Source organism: Hyperoodon ampullatus, assembly GCF_949752795.1.
Source record: "Hyperoodon ampullatus genome assembly, chromosome: 13".
Taxonomy (NCBI): domain Eukaryota; kingdom Metazoa; phylum Chordata; class Mammalia; order Artiodactyla; family Ziphiidae; genus Hyperoodon; species Hyperoodon ampullatus.
Genome location: NC_136926.1, coordinates 17,112,841 through 17,127,198, shown reverse-complemented (window position 1 = coordinate 17,127,198; position 14,358 = coordinate 17,112,841). Strand labels below are relative to the sequence as shown.

Sequence of the window (14,358 nt, the reverse complement as noted above, 5' to 3'; positions counted from 1 at the left end):
AGCCCACTGTGGGGAATGGGGAGAGGGAAGTGGTATTGATGTAGTGGGGAAAAAATTAAATGTGTGCCTTAGAATCAGACATACCTAAGTCTGAGCCCCTGCTTTGCCATTTGCTAGCTGTGTGACCTGAGGCAAGTTGCTTCACCTCTCTGAACCTGCTTCCTCATCAGCAAAGTGCATAATTCATGGGAACCATTCAACGAGACCCACAGCCCAGACTCAAGCACATGAGAGAACATGGAGGCAGCCGTCAATTCCTTCCCATCCCCCTTCTCCTGGTTGTTCAATGGGGTTGACAGCTTTGCCACACACACACACACACACACACACACAAATGATGAAGCTGGGCTGAGTGCAAAGGGGTGGGTGTGAGGGTCAAGATTCCAAGATGTGCACCTCCAGAAATAATCCCTTTCATTCAAAAGCACTGATGACAAATATGTACACTACTTCCAATGCCCCCCAGCTGCCAGGGCTTGCTTGTTGTTCAGGATTATTTCTGCAACAGACAGACTCAAGGCCAACCCAGAGTCAGCAGGGGGCAAAGCAAACACTACAGTCTTATCTTGGGGCAGTGAGGCAGCTATAAGAAGGGAGGCCATAGTGACATTAGTCTCTTCTCTTGCTCACCAGCTGACAACAGGATGAAACTCCTCGTGTTGGCTGCTCTGCTCACAGGTAGGCGAGTCCCCCCCAGCTCCACCGCTTCCTGAGCTGAGATCTCTCTCCTCTGCAATGGGGGCCACATGTCACAAGGCTGGCCAGACCTGGAGTCTTTTTCAGGGCTCACCGTGGGGCTTAAGAGGTCCCATATTGGGGTCCCCTCAAATCCCCCCCGTGGCTGGCACCCTTTCAACCTTCAGGTCTGAACTCAGATGACCCATCTCAGAAAGGCTTACCCCTTCCACCCCAGCTAAGGGATCCCCCTCACCTTTTCCCCTACCATATGGCCTCGGTACTAGGTCTTCTCAGCACCTGTCTTTGCCTGCAGCGTGTCTGTTGTTGATTCATTTCTTTCTTTATCCCACACCCGCACATAAGCATGGGCTCCATGAGAGCAGGAATAGTGCTGTTTGCACTATTTATTTAATGAACTAATAGAATCAGAATTCACTAGAATTCAAATCCCACCCCATTCAGCCATTGTTCATTCATTCACTCAACATCTATGGTATCACAGCCTCTAAGGCATCAGGCTCGGTGTTGAGACTGGGGACTCAGGGATGAACAAGCCATGCTCCCCGTCCAAGGAGCACGCCCGCCCGCGCACACACACAAGCAGTAGTTTTGTGCAGGTCTGGCCTCTGCAAAGAGCAGAGCTGGCTGGATCAGAAAGAAAGTGGAGGGAAGTAGAAGGGGGGGTCTGGAGATGGGCCAAGGTAGCCAGGCCACTCCCGTCTGAGCAGGCTCCAGGCTCTGCTCCTGGACACAGCCTCTGTGGGCTGCCACCGTGGAGGCTGCTCTTGGGGGAGAACGACAAGCTGCCGCTCTTCCTTAACCGTGGAGCTTAAGCACATGGAGCGGCTTCAGTGTCCACAGCAGATCAAGCACAGGAAGGGCCTGGTATGGGGCAAAGAGATGACACTGATGGCCGATTGCACAGTATCCCCAAATCATTTAGCGCCATCAGAAGATGGCACCAAATCTCACAGGTAGGGCTCTACACAGGAGGTAAAGAGGTCCTGCTTCCAAGTAGGCTGTTCCAAGCCTTGTGCTTGATTTGGGCAAACACTCAGCTAGAGGCTGACTTTGAAAGCTTACTTAATAGATAATTATTGAGAACCTACTATGTGCCAGGCACTTTAAAAAATTCACATATTGGGACTTCTCTGGTGGCACAGTGTTTAAGAATCTGCCTGCCAATGCAGGGGACATGGGTTTGAGCTCTGGTCCGGGAAGATCACACATGCTGCGGAACAACTAAGCCAAATAAAAAAGTAAATAAAGAAAGAATTACTTTTTAAAAAAATCACATATTGATGATTTCATTCATGTAACTCTTCATATATTTATTGAGTGCTTCCTTTGTGTCAGGCCCTGGGGAATAAAATCCATGAGGTCTGTCCTTGAGGAGTTTATGGTCCTATGAGAGGGAGGCATTAAATAGAGGGATACAGATTGTTCGAGGTACTATAAAGAACATGAAGAAAAGTGGTAGCAGAGGAGCCACTGAGCTTGGGTGGTCAAAGAGCCTCTTTGAAGAGGTAGCATTTAAACCAAGATGTTCCAGCCTTTTGAAAAGTGAGCTGACCAGTGTGCCGGGCAGAGGGAAGAGGAGGTGCGTGGGTCCCGGGGCAGAAAAGAGGTTGTCCTGTTTCCTGTTGAGCATAGAGGCCACACAGGCCTCTCACTATTCCTTACATTCCTGCCCCCCCAACCCTGTCATTCCCCCACCCAACCCTCCGTTTAGATTCCCCTGCCCTACACCAGTTTTTCCACCTTCTAAAACAATATGCGATTTCCTTATTTATTACTTTTATTGCTTATTGTTTTTCTCCCCAACTAGGACATAAACTCAACGAGGTTATAGATTTTTTTATTTGCTCAATGATGTATCTCCAGCTCCCAGGACAGTGACTAGCACATAGTAGGTGCTCAATAAATATTTGCTGGATAAATAACAGGGATAGTTTTAAACTCTCCTATGTTCACACAAAAACTAGTACACAGATGTTCATAGCAGCATTATTCATAATAGCCAAGGACCTCCCTTGCAGTCCAGTGGTTAAGACTCCGTGCTTCCAATGCTGGGGGCATGGGTTCGATCCCTGGTTGGGGAGCTAAGATCCCAAAAGCTGCATGGCGTGGCCAAAAATAAATAAACATAATAGCCAAAAAGTAGAAACAACCCAAATGTCCATCAAGTGATGAATGGCTAAAAAAAAAGTGGTCTATCTATACAGTGGAACATTATTCAACCATAAAATGGAATGAAGTACGGATACATGTTATAACAAGGATGAACCTCAAATCGTTATGTGAAGTGAAAGAAGCCAGTCACAAAAGGCCATATAGTGTATGATTCCATTTATACCAAGCGTTCAGCATAGGGAAATCCATAGAAACTGAAAGCAGATTAGTGGTTGCCAGAAGGCAGGGGGGAAAGGGGAGCGATTGTTAATGGGCACTGGGTATTCTTTTGGGGGTGATGGAAATGTTCTGGAATTAGTAGGGGTGGTTGCACAACTCTGTGAATGTTAAAAACCACTGAATTGTACACTTTGGTTAAAATGGTGAGTTTTATGTTTTGTGAGCTGTTAAGAAAATTCCTGTTCACTTTACCAGGTTCCTGTATCCAGCTCTTTTCAGGGTAGGCAGCTGGCTGGGGTCACGGGGACGGCGCGGGGTCTGAGAGAGCAAGCAGGCAGTGGGGTCCCTGGGGCGCCAGCAGCCAACCAGGACGTATTCGAACTCTGTGTCTTCCTGCAGTGGGCGCTGCCCAGAGCGGCATTAGCCCGCGGTCGTTATGGCGGTTCCACGGCATGATCAAGTGCACGATCCCCAGCAGTGACCCCTTGCTGGATTTCAACGACTACGGCTGCTTTTGTGGCCTGGGTGGATCAGGGACCCCTGTGGATGAACTGGACACGTGAGTTGATCTGCCGGGAGAGTATCCCTGGGATGGGGGGAGAGCACAAGCCAAAGATCTCACGAGGCACAGAAAGGAGATTTGCCTATTTGCTGAAGATAACACACGTTCACGTCTTACATAAACGAGAAAAGCCTGAATCCAATGCTCCCTATCGGGGATGGAAAGCGGAAGGTCGGGGATGTAAAGTAGCGAGTGATGCTGCCCTCTAGTGGCAGGACTTTGCAACACAAAACATCACTGCAAGGGTTCAATCTTCTGAAGTGGAGAAACCTTCACTGCATCTTCAGAATACAGGCTTGTACTGTATTCCTGAAACCACTTTAAAATCGCCTTCAGTAAACATGAGAAAAGGACTTAATTTTTTCAAGCCGCAGGACCAGTACCTCTCAGAGCAGGTCAGCTAAAACATCCCCACCTGTTCCCGAGGGGGCAGGTTCAGGCGGACCTGCTGCCCTACCCCTGCTTCTCCCTCAACTCTGTCCCTCCCCCTCTCCAGGTGCTGCCAGACACACGACAACTGCTACAGTGAAGCCAAGAAACTAGACAGCTGTACATTCCTCCTGGACAATCCCTACACCGAACACTACTCATACTCGTGTTCCGACAATGAGATCACCTGCAACAGTAGGTTTACCCCCTTGTTGGCTCAAAGGCCCTCAGTAGGCATGGGGAGAAATAATTGTAATGATAGTCACCACTGATTGATCATTTTCTTGGTGCTGGGCAGCGTCTCCTTTAATCCTCGAAACAACCCTATGGGATAGGTACTATATATTATCCCCACTTTGCAGATGAGGAAACTGAGGCTCAGAAGGCTGAGCTAATTGCCCAAGGGCACACAGCCCATAAATGGTGGTGTTTTGTTTTGTTTTTTACATAATTTTTAATTTTTTATTTATTTATTTTTGGCCGCATTGGGTCTTCGTTGCTGTGCGCAGGCTTTCTCTAGTTGCGGCAAGTGGGCGCTACTCTTCGTTGTGGTGCGTGGGCTTCTCATTGCAGTGGCTTCTCTTGTTGCAGAGCACACGCTCTAGGCACGCGGGCTCAGTAGTTGTGGTTCCCGGGCTCTAGAGAACAGGCTCAGTAGTTGTGGCGCATGAGCTTAGTTGCTCTGCGGCATGTGGGATCTTCCTGGACCAGGGCTCGAACCCGTGTCCCCTGCATTGGCAGGCGGATTCTTTTTTTTTTTTTTTTTTTTTTTTTTGTGGTACGCGGGCCTCTCACTGCTGTGGCCTCTCCCGTTGCGGAGCACAGGCTCCGGATGCGCAGGCTCAGCAGCCATGGCTCACGGGCCCAGCCGCTCCGCGGCATATGGGATCCTCCCAGACCGGGGCACGAACCCGCATCCCCTGCATCGGCAGGCGGACTCTCAACCACTGCGCCACCAGGGAGGCCCTGGCAGGCGGATTCTTAACCACTGCACCACCAGGGGAGCCCCGGTGTTTGGCTTTTGCACATAGGTCTATATGACTCCAAAACCTGTGCTTTTAACTGCCATGCCATACTGCTTCATTGTTTCATAAAAAGAGCTAAGAATTAGCACGTATCAGGTTTTCATCGCATGCCAGGTACTAGGCAAGGTGTGTATATGAGATAGGTTTTATTAAGCCCATTTTACAGTTTAGGAAGCTGAGGCTCAAAAATAGTCACTTGCCCCAAATCACACAACTTATGAGAGGTAGGGCCAGCATTTGAATTCAGTTGTTTCTGATTTTAAAGGCTCTGGTCTTAACCACTAAGTTATGCAGTGCTCATGGTGAAATGTATCCCTTCATGAAGGCGGTTCTGAAAAGCAGACAATTCAGAGAGGTGTAAGGTATTGTCGTGTGAGACCAGCATTCTGAATTTTCATTGCCCTTCATTTTGCACTCACAGATACATCCCACTTTTAAAAAAAACATACCAACAACACTGGAATAACCATAATCCAACTCCCCAAGTGCCAAGAAAAAAATTACCTGGCATCTCACCATCCTAAGAAATAAATGGTTTCATGCCTCTGTGTTCCTTTTCACCCTTATCTTTGGAATAAGGCTTATGTCATTTTAACTTGGCTAGGCATGTGCCCATCACAAGTCCTTTGCTTCTTCTGCATGAAACACTTCCCACCAGATATCTGATTGAGTCACTCCCTCTTTCAGATCTTTCTTTAGATGTTGTTTTCTCAGTGAGGTCTTCCCTCAACATGTTCTTTTATTTATTTTTTGTTTCTTGGCCAGGCGCCACGCCCGACCAGGGTTCGAACCCAGGCCCCCTGCAATGGAAGCTCGGGGTTCTAACCACTGGACAGCCAGGGAGTTCCCTCAACGTGTTCTTTTAAATTGCAAACACACTCCCTCCATCTCTCCAGCATTATCCTTTTTCTCTCTGCTTTATTTTCTCCACAGAATTTCTGAACGGCTGATATATTTATGTTATTTCTTCATTTGCTATCTCTCCAATAGAAAGTAGGATTCACAGGGACAGGGATTTTTGTCTGTTTTCTTCATTACTGTATCCCCAGAATCTAGAGCAGAGCCTGGCATCCTGTGGGATGTAAATGTTTGATGAATGCACAGTCTAGATACAATCTTGCATTCTGCGTTTTCTCCCTTATCACCATGTTATGACCATGTTTCCATATTGTTTCATAGTCTTCATTGTTACTTCTTTCATCACTGCATAAAATAGCTTAATTTGCTTACACAGTCTCCTGGTAACAGAGATTTTGGTTGTGCTCCACTTCAGAAAGCCAAATGTATGGGAAATCATATTTTTGCCCTACAACTTGATCAGCAAGAGTTTCTTTCTATGGATTCTGTACTCCTTTACGAATGTGATGAAAGCTATAGACACTCTCCCCAGGAGAAACACACACACACACCCCACACATTTTTGCAAATAATTATTTTTAACTGCAACTGCCTGCTCCCCGCAAAAGCAGGTCAAGAAGCCTGCAGCAGAAGATGTTTATTCACATGATTAACAATAACTTGCTACATACACACTATTATATATAAAATAGACAACAAGGACTTACTATATAGCACAGGGAACTATATTCAATATCTTGTAATAACCTATAATGGAAAATAATCTGAAAAAGAATATATACATGTATAACTGAATCACTTTTGCTGTACACCTGAAGCTAACACAACATCGTAAATCAACTATACTTCAATAAAAAAATTAAAAGAAAAAAACAATAACTCACTAAATAATTATTTCATTATGCACACTTCATAATCTAGTTAAGCACTAATTTATGCTTTAATGGAGTGGGTGAGGAAAACATTCACGATTTTTAAGAGAAAGGAGCAGAGAAAAACAAAACCTTAATAAGATTATTGAAGGTAAGCAGATATACATAATTAAATTATGGATAATAAAGCTGAAATTTATTTATTTGCATTTTTTAACATCTTTATTGGAGTATAATTGCTTTACAATGTTGTGTTAGTTTCTGCTGTATAACAAAGTGAATCAGCTATATGTATACATATATCCCCATATCCCCTCCCTCTTGCGTCTCCCTCCTACCCTCCCTATCCCACCCCTCTAGGTGGTCACAAAGCACTGAGTTGATCTCCCTGTGCTTTGCAGCTGCTTCCCACTAGCTATCTGTTTTACACTTGGTAGTGTATATATGTCCATGCCACTCTCTCACTTCGTCCCAGCTTACCCTTCCCCCTCCCCGTGTCCTCAAGTCCATTCTCTACGTCTGCGTCTTTATTCCTGTCCTGCCCCTAGGTTCTTCAGAACGCTTTTTTTTTGTTCCATATATATGTGTTAGCATATGGTATTTGTTTTTCTCTTTCTGAGTGACTTCACTCTGTATGGCAGACTCTAGGTCCATCCACCTCACTACAAATAACTCAATTTCATTTCTTTTTATGGCTGAGTAATATTCCATTGTATATATGTGCCACATCTTCTTTATCCATTCATCTGTCGATGGACACTTAGGTTGCTTCCATGTCCTGGCTATTGTAAATAGTGCTGCAATGAACATTGTGGTACATGTCTCTTTTTGAATTATGGTTTTCTCAGGGTATATGCCCAGTAGTGGGATTTCTGGGTCACATGGTAGTTCTATTTTTAGTTTTTTAAGGAACCTCCATACTGTTCTCCATAGTGGCTGTATCAATTTACATTCCCACCAACAGTGCAAGAGGGTTCCCTTTTCTCCACACCCTCTCCAGCATTTATTGTTTGTAGATTTTTTGATGATGGGCATTCTGACTGGTGTGAGGTGATACTTCATTGTAGCTTTGATTTGCATTTCTCTAATGATTAGTGATGTTGAGCATCCTTTCATGTGTTTGTTGGCAATCTGTATATCTTCTGTGGAGAAATGTCTATTTAGGTCTTCTGCCCGTTTTTGGATCGGGTTGTTTGTTTTTTTGATATTGAGCTGCATGTGCTGCTTGTATATTTTGGAGATTAATCCTTTGTCAGTTGCTTCGTTTGCAAATATTTTCTCCCATTCTGAGCGTTGTCTTTTTGTCTTGTTTATGGTTTCCTTTGCTGTGCAAAAGCTTTTAAGTTTCATTAGGTCCCATTTGTTTATTTTGGTTTTTATTTCCATGAAATGTATTTTAAATGTTATTTTTGTTGTTTCTTTTGGTTACAAAAGTAAACAAGGTCAAAGTAATGTAATTTCAAATTCTACAGTAATGTATGTCATGGAAAGAAGAAGGCACCTATAATCCTAATACCCAAGATAACTAGTTAGATGTATTGCCCTTCAAATTTTTTTGGCATATACTATGTATTCTTTCCCTTTAATAAAATATCTTGGAAACATTTCTGCATATAGACATAATTACTATAAATGTCTGTATAATATTGTATTTTAAGGACACTCTGTAATTTTTAAAATATGCGCTTTAGAGAAATTGGCTTATGAAACTTCACTAAGTTGAAATGTACAATACTTTGCTTCCTTGAGTATACGTCATAGTATTTTCCATATGGTTTGCAATTGCTTGCCTATGTTATCAGAGTTCTGTGGTTATATGGGTTTTAAAAGCAGTGAGTACATTTAGAGGTGTGAAATAGACAGAACTTTACAAAAAGCAGCTATCACACCTAGAATCACCAGATAAAACAGGCTGCCCAGTTAAATTTATTTTCAGATAGACAAGAAATGATTTTTTTAGTCTGTGTCCCAAATATTACATTCATTGTTGATATGAAATTCAAGTATTTTTATTTGCTTTATCTGTCAACCCTAAATTTGCACCAATGGAGTGGCCACCAGATCATTTCAGTGAATTCTTCCTGCCCCTGGATTGTATAAAGCATGAACCGCCTTCGCTCAGTCCTCTGTTCTTGCCCTTTTCCAGGCAAAAACGATGCCTGTGAGGCTTTCATCTGCAACTGTGACCGCACTGCTGCCATCTGCTTCTCAAAGGTCCCATACAACAAGGAGCACAAGAACCTGAACACCAAGAAGTACTGTAAGGCCTGAGTATCGTCCCAGGAAATTGTGATTCCCTACCTGCCCCATGGCTTTCACCTTACACCATGCCCTCCAATAAAGTACCATGTTGAAAGGCCTCCCATTTGGAGATTCTTTTATTCTCTATCTACTGACCACGACTAAATCACTTCCTGGTCCTTTGTGAGCATCAGTCCTTCTAGCCTTGGAGGTTGAATTAGAGGAATATTTCTAGGAAGTGAGTACCATGAGACTTTAATAATGATTAACAACCACTGATAATTTATTCTGTGCCAGAGCTGTGTGTCTCTAAATTCCCTGGACAGCCCTATAAGATTATTTATTTATTTATTTATTATTTATTTATTTATTTATTTTTGGCTGTGTTGGGTCTTCGTTGCTGGGCACGGGCTTTCTCTAGTTGCAGCGAGCAGGGGCTACTCTTCATTGCAGTGCGCAGGCCTCTCATTGTGGTGGCTTCTCTTGTTGCAGAGCACGGGCTCTAGGCACGCGGGCTTCAGTAGTTGTGGCACGTGGGCTCAGTAATTGTGGCTCGCAGGCTCTAGGGTGCAGACTCAGTAGTTGTGGTACACGGGCTTAGTTGCTCCAAGGCATGTGGGATCTTCCCGGACCAGGGCTCGAACTCATGTCCCCTGTCTTGGCAGGCGGATTCTTAACCACTGCGCCACCAGGGAACCACTACGCACCAGGGCTGCGTCCAGCCCTGTAAGATTTAGACACTATTAGCAAATCCTGTTTTTCTAAGCTGAACTTCAATAGGCCAGGTCACTTGCCCACCAAGATTCATCTCGTAAGTAGCAAAGAAGGGATCTGAACCCAGCAAGTCCAACAGAACACACGCTCTTAACCATGACCCTGCCCTGCCTGAAGTGGTGGGCTCCTCAGTTTGAGCCAAATCTCGCCCCCTTATTTCTCTGCCTCCATTTCCAACTGCGTTAAACATTTTTTCCTATAACTCCTTTGTAAACCCTTCAAAGCCTTCACCGCACTCTACAAGCTGATTTTTACACTGTAGTCATGAAATATAATTAACAATAACAGCTTCTACATCTTGAGCACCTACCACATATCACTGTGCTAAGGGCTTTCCGTGTCTCATCTCATTAAGCATTCAAACCAGCTCTGTGAGATCGATGTTATTGCCCCAATTTTACGATGAGGAACTAAAAACTCAGAGAAGTCACTTGCCTGAGATCACACAAATGGCAGAGTCAGGATTTGACCAGATCTGTCTGCTTGGCAATGCCTGAGTTCTTAACCACTAAGTTACTCGGCCAAGTTTCTCTACAAAGGTTTATGACTGCACTGGCGCTGAAATTCACCAGAAAGAGTCGGGAGGGGCACAGAGGGAACTGAATTGGAAAAGCAAAGAGATATGAAAGGACGATGTGGACTATGAGAAGCCATCACTGAGCAGTTTTAAACCACTGGAGGCTGCTGGGTGTATGGTGGGCAGCAAAGGAGTGTGTGCAGATTTGTCTTTTGGCCCAATTTCTCCTTCATTTCATTCATCCATTCAATGAATATTTATTGAATACTCTCTCTGGGCCAGACACAGTACAAAATGCTGAGGACACAATGTATTTGGGACTGGCCTGAAGACAATGATTTATTGTTAGTAGCTGCCTTCAGTTTAGTCTTCTCTGAAACTTTTTTTTTCTTGCTGTCAAACTGGCATATGCTACATAACATATGCTATGCTCTGTGCTCCAGACTGTGCCAAGCATTTTGCACAATTACCTCATCATCCTCACAACAGCTCTATAGTTGAAGGTATTATTACCTCCCCATTTTACAGATGAGGAAACTGGCTCAAAAAGGCAAGTGATTTGTCAAAGGCCACCCTCTCATAGATGGGATAGCTGAGATTGGAACCCAAACCTGGATAATTTAGAGGAAAAGTGCCATCACACCATGAATTTGCTGAAGGCAGAATGAGGTGTCTTAATCACTTTTGTATCCCTATCTGCCTGGTACTGTCCTTGATACATGCGGCAGTCAATAAATAATTGCTGAATGAAGTGTTGGTCATTAGCTCTCAGGACCTTTTGGCAGGCAAGAACGGGACTATTGTCGAATGCAAATTCATCAAACCTAGGCAGAATGGCTATTCTATACATACTGTGCTACAGTATGATTGCAAGGAATACACAATTAAGTTAGACCTGGCCTCAGCCTTCAAAGAACTGTAAAGGTTATAAACGTCTTTCTTCTATGAAAGGAAACTGCAAGCCCCTGTTTAGATGGAAGAAAAATAAGTTTCTTTTTCTTTTTCTTTTTTTTTTGGTTGCGTTGGGTTTTAGTTGTGGCGTGCAAGCTCTTAGCTGCGGCATGCATGTGGGATCTAGTACTGGGCCAGGGATCAAACCCGGGCCCCTTGCATTGGGAGCCCGCAGAGTCTTAACCACTGCGCCACCAGGGAAGTCCGAAAAATAAGATTTTAGGGGACTGTTGCTTATTCCTATTTTTTTCGGTTGATAAACAACAAATAGAGAAGAGAGTCACCCAAGTACTCCAACTGGGCTCTAAAAATATCGTCTGACATAAAAACCTACCTCTTTTTATCATCCCAAGTGTTGGGGAAGAGAGAACTAATTCCTTTAACGATCCTTAAAGAGCATCTGCGGGGTGCTCACTACAGGAAACGGAATACGGGAAACACTGGTACAGTAGCTGGACCGAGAGTAATGCAGTGTCGGTATTACGTACATCCCAGAAGCCACAGCATCTTCACAGTGCTTAGCACATCACACACGCTCATTAAATAATTGTTCAACGAAGGTACAGCGTCGCGCAACGATTTTCCGCAGGCGAGGAAAAACCGCGTTGCCGTATTTACCTTTTCGGGTCACGTGACCTTGCGCGCCCAATCCTGTCAATTCGTTGGCCACACCCCAGGGACGGCGGATTATGGAGTAGAAAATGTGATTGGGTATCTTTTGGGCACGTGGCTCTCGGTTCCTCTTTTCTATTGGTGAACAGCGGCCCAGTCCCCAGCCTACCTCCGCACCTCCCAGGCTCAGGCCCCGCCCCTCTCGCGCTCGGTAGGAGGCGGGGTGGGGGGAGGTGCGGAGGAGAGTCAGCGCAGGAGCAGTGGTTGGCGTCCTCGGAAGGTGGGAGGCGGTGCGCTCTTCAGAATCCGGCAGGAAGGACAGAGTGGGCGAGTCAAGTGTGAAAAGACGGTGACCTCCTGTGCGTGTGACGTTGGGGTCAACTTTCCTACCGTGCGCGTCCCTCTCTGGGTCTCTCATTCCCTGCACTCACGCACCTCTTACCCCTGCTCCCTCTACTAGTTTCCGGCTGGTAACTCCTCCGTTTCATTCATCCTGAGGAGGCACCGAGGGGACCAGGAAAGTGGGGTGCAGGAAATCAAAATGGGGCGAAAAGGAGGAATGGCCAAGGAGAGAAGCGAGTAAATTTCGGACGAGCCAAAGGCCTCTGGGGCGTCCCAAGTTCTCACTTGAGTCCCCACCCCCGCCTTCAAGAGAAAAAGAAAAGGTGAAGGAATTTGCAGTTCTGACCGTGTTTTTGCTTTTGCTGTTGCCTCCGTTTGGAATGATCTCCCTCTCCACGCTTGGTGATTGCCTATTCATATTTTAGGACCTAACTGGGGTCACTCTGAAAGTTTCTTGAGCCTTGCCCTTCTCCCTTCTCAAAGTACAGTTGCTTAGTTACCCCACCGAATTTCGAGAACATTCAAAAGAGAGCGAGTTCAAAACTGGACTGGCTTTGATTACTAGCCTGGTCACTTTAGGTGACCGTGGGCAAGTTACATAAGGCCTGTGAGCTTCAGGAACCTCATCTTTCAAAAGAAGTAACAGTGCGTGGATCTTAGGGTTGTGGGAATAAGGTGAGTAAATGCGTTGTAAACTGCTTCCTACAGTGCTTGTTGTAAATGTTCAATAAATACTATTTCCGAAATAGAAGGAGGGATACTCTTTTTTAAAACTTTTTGAATGAAAGAGCCTTTAAATTCTATAGTGCTTTAAAATTTTCAAAAGTTTCATACACGATTTCATATAATCCCATCATAACCCCCCACCCCTATATTGCCCTTCCCTCCTTCCCTCTCCCTACTGGTAACCACTCGTTTCTTCTCTATATCTGCAAGTCTGCTTCTTTGTTTTATTGACTAGTTTGTTGTATTTTTTAGATTCTACATATAAGTGATATCATACAGTATTTGTCTTTCTCTGACTTATTTCACTTAGCGTAATGCCCTCCAAGTTCATCCATGTTGCTGCAAATGGCAAAATTTTGTTCTTTTTTACGGCTGAGTAGTATTCCATTGTATATTTATACCACATCTTCTTTATCCATTCATCTGTTGATGGACACAGGTTGCTTCCATACCTTGGCAATTGTAAATAATGCTGCTGTGAACATTGGGGTGCATGTATCTTTTCGAATTAGTGCTTTTGTTTCTTTCCAATATATACTCAGGAGTGGAATTGCTGGGTCATATGGTAGTTCTATTTTTAGTTTTTTGAGAAATCTCCATACTGTTTTCCACAGGGGCTGCACCAATTTACATTCCCACCAGTAGTATAGGAGGCTTCTGTTTTCTGGAAGAATATGCTTTATTTTCTTTAGAAAGGCTTAATTACATCAAGCAAAGCTTGGCTTTTGTAATTTTTTTTTTTTTTTAGGCAAACAGGTACACAAAAAGGAAAAGTGGCTCTGGGGAAAATCCGAGTGAGTCTACTCAAAGGAATACTCAATAGGAGACAAAGGTTTGGCAGGTAGGATGGCTTCCCCTCCCACCCTCCTCCCATACCCTAGTGATAATGGCTGATATCTGCTTACTCTGTCAGGCACTGTGCTGTGAGCTACACATGCATCATTACCTTGTTTGGTCTTCGTAACCACCCAATTGGGTAGCTCCTATTATCCTCATTTATAGAGACTGAAGTTTAGATAAAACAACTTGCCCAAGTTCACCTAACTACTAAGTAGCAAGACAGGGTTGGAAATCCAAGTCTGTCTATTTTCTAAAAGTTTCAATGCTGTGCTATATTCCTTTTCTAATAAATCGAGAAGAAAAAAAACATTCTGCTTTCTTGGATGAGTTTAATTTTTTTTTTCTTCATGAAGTGGAATTGATCTCTTTTGTGACATAGAAATTACGGAAACAATCTGGATCTCAGAGCACCATCTTGAATCTCAACAAGAATAATATATCTGGAATTATCTATTATAGCTGGTGGCAACCTTTGCTATTCCTCAGAGCAAGGTGACCAACTCATCTTTGTTTTAGCACTGCAAGTCCTACATCAGGAAAACCCCTCAGTACTGGGCAATCTGGGATGGCTGGTCACCC

The 14,358-nt window shown here is 44.3% G+C and overlaps 1 protein-coding gene across 1 annotated transcript; it reads left to right on the top strand.

The window, feature by feature from the left end:
• Positions 1-644: 644 nt before the first annotated feature.
• Positions 645-9,047, top strand: PLA2G1B (phospholipase A2 group IB; the record flags this gene model as incomplete). The annotated part of the gene is made up of 4 exons (XM_079717344.1): positions 645-678; positions 3,430-3,589; positions 4,089-4,216; positions 8,923-9,047. 4 exons carry the CDS (start codon positions 645-647, stop codon positions 9,045-9,047), a joined length of 447 nt encoding a protein of 148 aa, XP_079573470.1.
• Between the last annotated feature and the right edge of the window lie 5,311 nt (positions 9,048-14,358).